The sequence below is a fragment of the Montipora capricornis genome, chromosome 8 (assembly GCF_036669925.1).
Source record: "Montipora capricornis isolate CH-2021 chromosome 8, ASM3666992v2, whole genome shotgun sequence".
NCBI classification, from domain to species: domain Eukaryota; kingdom Metazoa; phylum Cnidaria; class Anthozoa; order Scleractinia; family Acroporidae; genus Montipora; species Montipora capricornis.
The window spans coordinates 30904228-30911727 of NC_090890.1; the positions used below are offsets into that span (position 1 = coordinate 30904228).

Genomic DNA, 7500 nt, shown 5'->3' on the forward strand with positions numbered 1-7500 from the left:
AGTTTCCATAAGTTCTACAAAGGTTTTAGTAAATTTGATTGATTGATTGAGACCCTCTTACTCACACTCCAAACTGAAGGTCGCCACGATGAGTTTTTAGCGGGAATTAAAGCTGGAGAACAATATCTCACAACACTTTACACATCTCCGTTCATGTTCTACCCCTACTTCTTTTGCATGCATGTAAACCTTAAAATATGCGCACACAATGCATTTTCTAAATCAGTTGAGCCCAAGAATCCAATGAGGACGGACTACCTCTACGAATTGCAAGCTTGCGTTTTTCAAACTTAGTCGTCATTATTACTCATCGATCAACCTATACATACTATCCGAACTATCAACTTATCTCAACTGACTGAATCACGAAGAACAGTGTTAAAAACTTTTAAAAAAATGTTTGAGGTTCGCCGCCACAGAACTTGAGATTTCGTCATCACGTCACACATTTACAGAGAACGACAAGGAAATGAATAAAAATCAGAAAAGGAACACGTAAATTTATCTTCTTTTTGGCCAAAGTTGTATGCTGGTTGGCGTTCTTGACGGAGTCGCCGTCGTAGATGCCTCAGTTCGGGGTATGAGGTCTTTGTTCATCCCTTGACAAGAGACGATGAATGATTTGACACAATTTCTGACAAGCGTCAAACTCCTTTTGAACTTCAGATAGATTCCGACTCTTGTCTCTTCCTTTCAGCTTTAAGGCGATGAAGTCTTGTTGAGGCATGAAAAACGATGGAAACACTTCTTCTTCACACACATATCTGTAAACTCTGTAGTAGATTCGTATTACCCATACGGCCAAGCTGCTACTCTCGTCAAAGCCGTGCTTGTCCAGTTCATGAAACAAAGCCATTTTCAACCAATAAGATGGTATTAATGAGGAGTTGCTGTAGCTTGCGTCGCTGTCAACAAATCTTGGACATATTTCACGAACGGCTTTGGCAGTGATGAAAGCGTCCTTGACGACTTGAGGAATTCTGTCAAATATTGCACTCTCCACGAGAGAGAAAGACACTCTCACTTCATTGCCAAACACACCAAGCTCAAATCGGGGAATCGTCATCGCAAACAAGCATTGTTTGTCTACTTCCTCCAAAACCGGACTAGAAGAGTTTGCATTCTTTGGCCAAAAAGGACCAACATCGATGACTGGTACCAAATCCACAGAAAAAACCATGTTCTTGTTGTGAGGTCCATTCCAACAGAGTTCGATGATGATCGATGGCTTGGGATGTGAAATGCCTTCATCGGAAAAAGGAAGTAAGAACTTCGAGCAGATCCGGCAGGATTTCCACAATTCAGAGTCAAACATCGCAAGCCTTACAAGCTCTTCAAATTTAGATCTGACCAAATACGGTACAAGAGAGCCATTGGAATCAATAAATTCGCTAATGTTCTGTACGGCGTTGTCATCGATTGGTTCGAGACGCACAAAGCCCGGAGAGCAAGTTCCATCATCAACTACTTTAAGCGATGAGCTGAAGTATTCAAGATTGCACATGAAGTCATATTCATCAGGTAGACCGGCTTTGGTTTTTTCACGGACGCTACCCGAGAGCAATACAACGACTGACCTAAAACGCGAATCACGATTGGCTACCCTTTGCAGGATTTGGCGGATCAAAGTCTCAGTTTCCTGTTGAATCTGGGCCACTTCCGCATTTTGGAGAACTTTCCCTAATCGTGGCGTGTGCAGAATATGCAACAAATATTCCTCTACATTCGTCACCATATTGATCTGAATTTTTGTCGGGTCCGCTGAAATTGGTTCTTCTCTCTGTTGAAAAGGACGGCAAGAATCTATTTCGCTTTCCAGATTGAAATTTGCACACAGACTGCACGAGTTATTCAGTGGTGATCTCCTCTGCTTCTCGACAACTGATTTTCCAGAATAATTGTGCAGTGCAACCCGCATTTCGTGGTTCTGAGCAGACACTGCAGAATCGATAGCACTGTTACCCAGAGAATCCCTTAAAGTTAAGTCACAAGTCTGTGATGACAGCCACAAGTATTTGATTACTGTGGTGTTTCCTGTAAACTCTGCATAGTGCATGGGAGTTGACAAAAACTCGTCTTGTGCATCGATATCCCACGGAGGTAGACAGCCTCCAACCTTGAGTGTTTTGTTTGCCAGGACTGTGTGTGCAAGTGTTACGCCTTGTTTTCTAGCACAGTTCCAATCTACCTGCTCCAGGATACTCTCAAATCCATCTATGCAATCCCAGGGACAAGTAACCAGTTTCGTAGGGTTTCCACGATCATGAGATGCAGTAACCATGACAGGTGTGAAACCTTCCGCATCTTGGGCATTGATATCTCCTCCACGTGTCATCAAATCACTCAAAATATCTGGCCAGTTTCTCGGAAAACAAGTGGTGCTAAAACATGCGTAATGAACAGGAGTCCGCATCATGTTGTCCCTCGCGTTCAAAGATGCACCGCTTTTAATTAAACTGCTCACGCAGGATAAAATGTCAGCTTGGGACATCACACTAGATTCCAGCGATTGCAGCATCAAGTTATGCAGCGGTGTTAAACCTTGGTTATCTGCTAACGTGGGATTTGAACCGTACTTCAAGAGAAGCTCTATGGTGGCTAAAAACGCAACTTTCCCCAAAGAGTACTTGCACGAACAAGCCACAAACAAGGGCGTTTGACCGGTTTTGCTCTGAGCATTAACATTGACACCGCTTTTCAGAAGGATTTCTGCTATTTCATATGATCCGCGTTGGCTGCAAATATGCAAGCCATTTTCACCTTTCAAATTGCTATGGTGGATATTGGCTTGGTGTTTGACAAGCAGCCCGATCTTTGGCAGGAACATTTCGTACTCTTCCTCATCTATGCAGGAAAAGGCCATGTTGCATGCATTTAAAAACGGTGTGTCCCCGAACTTATCTTCAGCATTTATTTGCCCTCCGGACTGCAAAATTACTTCTACCACCGACGGAGGGGCGTCCGACATGCTTGCATAATGTAAAGGTGTTTTCCCTAGGATGCTGGCTTGATTCACATTGGCACCAGCACTGATCAGCATTTTTGCTCCCTCTTCGGATTTACAGTAATATAAAGCTGACTTCTCATCTTTGTCTAAGGCGTTCACATTGCTTCCTAAATTTATGAGGAACTGGACAATATCTGATCTTCCCCTGATCGAGGCAGCGTGCAGTAAGGTCCATTTGTCCTTGTTAATAAATGCATTGGGTCCAATTTCTCCACATAGCCTTTGTATTTCTTCCAAAGTGCCTTTCTCCAACACCTGGCATACGTCGTAATAAGAATACTTTTCCATAGCGATTACGTCTTCTGAACAAGTCTAAAATGCGGCGAAAGCCAGAAAGAAAAACTCGCACATGTCCCTTACATGCTTCTCGGCGACTTCTCCTTTGAAGACATAAAATTCACTCAAAATTCGGTTGTTGCTTAGCTTTCTCGTCTTTCATTTCTTACCGAGGACACGAAAGCGAAATCAACAAACTTCCTCCTTGTATTCAGTGCTCTAGAGCGTTTCACTCACGTGACTAAAATAATGCTAATTTGATGAAACAAAAGAAACTATCCAAGCTCGCGTCACTACAGACAGCCGTTGAGAATTTAAACGCGTTATAAGACTTTGTATGGGAAATCAAATACCGTCGATTATAGAGCCTAAAAAATGCTCAATTTAACTTTCATTCAGTAAAATGAATCAAAATGACTCACCTCTGGTGTATTCTTGTGCCTTTTGGAGGTTATTACACCGTTTCGGGAATTCTGTGTTTTCAATGTTCTAAGACGAAGTCATTACAAAAAATTAGAAAAGTCCTGACTCGAGTCCTAGCTTGAAGACTTCCTAGCTTGAAGACTTCGTCTTAGAACATTGAAAACACTGAAAACACAAAATTCCCGAAACGGTGTAATAAGCTCCAAAAGGCACAAGAATACACCAGAGGTGAGTCATTTTGATTCATTTTATTGAATGAAAGTTAAATTGAGTATTTTTTAGGCTTTATAATCGACGGTATTTGATTTCCCATACAAAGTCTTATAACGCGTTTAAATTCTCAACGGCTGTCTGTAGTGACGCGAGCTTGGGCTGCCTATGATTCAACTGATCGAGGAAAATGTTCCATAAAAACTTCAAATCGCGATGTTTCTTTTCGAAAATTCATTTTATGGACAGCCACATAAATAAAGTTTACTCACCTACTATTTTCTCCGTTGTCCTGAGTGATTTGATGACTTTTTGGGACGCTTCGATTTCCCCTTCAAATCCGACCCGTCGTCACATACAATGTAAATAGGGCGACCCTAAAAGCCGGAATGATGGAACGGTGGAACGGTGGAATGGCGGAATGGCGGAACGGCGGAAAATGACCCCAAATCCTAAAAGACGGAATGACGGAAAATCACCCGAAATCCTAAAAGACGGAACGGCGGAAAATGACCCCAAATCCTAAAAGACGGAATGACGGAAAATCACCCCAAATCCTAAAAGACGGAACGGCGGAAAATGACCCCAAATCCTAAAAGACGGAATGACGGAAAATCACCCCAAATCCTAAAAGACGGAATGACGGAAAATCACCCCAAATCCTAAAAGGGAAAAAAGGTACGGGTTTGCGAGACCCCCTTCCCGTGTAAAATAATTCTTTTGTTGTTGTTAAAAATTGGTTATCCTTCAGATTTTTACTATCAATTCTCGTATTACTTGTGTCACGCCGTCACTCCGTCACGCTGGGTAGACAAGAGGACAGACCACGGCTCTTGTAGATATCTAATCGTTGGAGCCGTTCATCAATAGTTATCACTTGAATAGGATGTCTAAAATGCGTGCAATTCCACTGTTGGTTTCGGCTTGATCAATAAGAAAAGCGAGTTAATTCCTAAAAGCCACAGATTGTCGAAAAATTACCATAAAACCACAGAGACAGAAAGTAGTGTTCGCAGGTATTTTCCTTCAAATATATCTCAATTCAGTGGGAATCCAATAAAATTATTTTTAACATAACATCTGGGATATGTCAAGCGCGAGACAGATTTGACAGCTAGCGACAACACGTCGCCACGTGGAGATGAAATTTGCGACGAAAGCGACAAGACGTGCATGCGTGCGTGTTTCTGGCGCTTAATTGCCTGTAGGAGGCGCGGTGGCCTTAGATGTTTACATCTCCTTTGTCGGTATTTTAATAGTAATTTTTCCTTTCCTTCATAACTTGGCTATTCCTCTTTTCTCAGAAATTGTAATTTTATGATAAATTGGAAATAAGACTACGTGTCGTCCAATTCGGTCTGTAATAATACTCGTGAAGAACAAATCAGACTCGCGCTGTGCGGTAGTCTAAATTGGACTCCACTCAGTCCTATTACCAATAATTATTAATGACCGTGGTAGAAAAACAATCTTCCAAAAGACAAGACATTTTCGCATAGTTTTCACTGCAAGTCATTTCTTGTTAAGGTTTGACGTCGAAACGTCAACAGTTGTGAACATGGTTTATATTGACAGTTCCGGATAATGTTAGTTATTGTTGAGATTATTTCCAGTTAATTTTAGGGCCAGGCGACGAATTGTTGATATTAATAGTTCCCGTTAATGTTAGTTACTTGTGATATAAATTCTAGTTGATTTATATTTTCGAATAATTGCTGCAGTTTCGCGCAAATTATGCAGTCAGAATTCAGGTGAAAAGTATACAGATGTACACAAGTTTTTAAAATAGCCAATTAAGCATGCTATTGTGGTTGAATGTTAGGGCAATAAGCGAGAAATAACTTCAGTCGTTTCGAGTTACATTAACTCTAACGTGGTGTTACTGGTATTCATGCGAAAAAAATTGGGTGATTTTCGATTTTGGATAATTCCGTCTTTTAGGATTTCGGGTGATTTTCCGTCATTCCGTCTTTTAGGATTTGGGGTCATTTTCCGCCGTTCCGTCTTTTAGGATTTCGGGTGATTTTCCGTCATTCCGTCTTTTAGGATTTGGGGTCATTTTCCGCCGTTCCGCCATTCCGCCATTCTGCCGTTCCGCCGTTCCGTCATTCCGGCTTTTAGGGTCGCCCATGTAAATAGACAAGGCGTGCAACTTCCAAGACCGCTCACGGCCGAGCACCTCCAGAATTTAGCCGAATTTCTCTCACTTCCAAAGGTCGCTCGCCTCCCAGCCTTGGGCACGTGGAAAATCGCTACTTTTGCAAGCATCGTTCCAAAAATCATCGCATTTACACGGCTCTGCAACCTCAAAATCCTGCTCGATTTTCAAGCTTCGCTCAAGTTTTTGTTATTAGCGAGCTTACGCAACAGGACGGCTGGAAGACTCAGGACGACAGAATGACGAAACGATCTCGCGCGAGACTGTGCATTCCCAATCTTACGCGACATTTTTTCGTCATTCTGCCGTCCTGAGTCTTCCAGCCGTCCTGTTGCGTAAGCTCGCTATTGCCAGGTGATCCGCACACCGCTCATGCATCATTGGAATTTGATAACCGTCATCAAAATCAAATTAACCAATCAAAAAGCACAGATCAATAATTTTGTGTCTCAAGCAAAAAATAAAAATTTTAAAACGATTTTTACGGTTGATCCACGTTTATTTCTTGATATCTCGCCGATAATGCTGAAAGTAGCATTTCTGAGCTTCAAGATTTCGACATTTTCTGGCGGAGAATTCCCCCAGAACTCCCTACAAGGTAGCGTCTCCAGCGCTTGCTTGTTAGCCCTCCCTCCCCTCCCAATACAAAATACGTTCCGCCGTCCCTGTAAAGGGCATTTAATTGTTGCTGTCAAATTAAAAGAGTTACGCCAGGACAAACAGTTTTTAAAAATGGTGTTCGCTCTCTAACACACGTAAAAAACTTTGGATTTAAGATATATCACCCATTTCTGTATTTTCTATAAGCTGTCCCCAATTCGAGGTAAAATTTATGTCTAACAACTAAATTCCTTCCCTTTTTTGAAATATCCCTTCTAAAAAGTTTAGTTCACTTTAAGCGAAGTACACCTTTATGTGTTGCTAAAGCAGAAAACCATGGCTTGTTCGGTGACATAAGTTTTCTTTCAGATGAAGCCATTACATGTAAAATAAACTTGGTCTCAGCCTTTTTTGTATTCACTGTTTGAATCAACACTGAAATTTCTCGAGATTCCACGAAACCGCGGCTTCCTTACAGAATGGTTGAATGAAAAAGACGTTTAGGAATCACGAAGAAAAGAGGCTCGCTCTTTCTGTCGAGTGTGTGCTAATTTGATTTCTTGCTGCCCAAAGGAAGTTCATAAAAATGTATAACCCCTGAATACGCCAATTTCTTCAGCATTCTCCATAAAGTCGACTGAGCTCAACAGTCTCCGACAAAGCTCCAGCGCATTCAACTATTAGACGTATACATGGAGTGGTCGAAAACCTCGCAAAAAAAAAAAAGCAGCTGTCACATCAGTTTTCCCAATGTCAACTCTTTACTTTCTTCTTTTTCTTTTTCATTCGCTTTTCCCTTAAATCTGCAACGCAAAGGTTCTTTTCC

The 7500-nt window shown here is 41.7% G+C and overlaps 2 protein-coding genes across 4 annotated transcripts in view; both read right to left on the bottom strand.

Moving 5' to 3' along the window:
* Window positions 1–4266, bottom strand: part of LOC138060381 (serine/threonine-protein phosphatase 6 regulatory ankyrin repeat subunit B-like) — a 5487-nt gene extending 1221 nt beyond the window's left edge. Inside the window, exons 1-2 of one of the 3 annotated variants that reach the window (XM_068906141.1) lie at window positions 4189–4266; window positions 24–3384 (exon numbers count right to left, since the gene is read on the bottom strand). In XM_068906141.1, the coding sequence (XP_068762242.1) occupies window positions 569–3295 (2727 nt within the window). In that variant the 5' untranslated portion in view covers window positions 3296–3384; window positions 4189–4266 and the 3' untranslated portion in view covers window positions 24–568. Of the gene's footprint in view, window positions 1–23; window positions 3388–4188 lie in introns of those variants that run through there. The other 2 variants (XM_068906140.1, XR_011134337.1) reach the window with 2 other exon arrangements.
* A 2472-nt stretch (window positions 4267–6738) lies between these two features.
* The window catches only part of LOC138059191 (G patch domain-containing protein 4-like), a 10418-nt gene continuing 9656 nt past the window's right edge, over window positions 6739–7500 (bottom strand). The window contains exon 8 of the mRNA XM_068904734.1: window positions 6739–7500. This exon is cut by the window's right edge and continues 168 nt beyond it. Within this exon, the coding sequence (XP_068760835.1) occupies window positions 7428–7500 (73 nt within the window). The 3' untranslated portion in view covers window positions 6739–7427.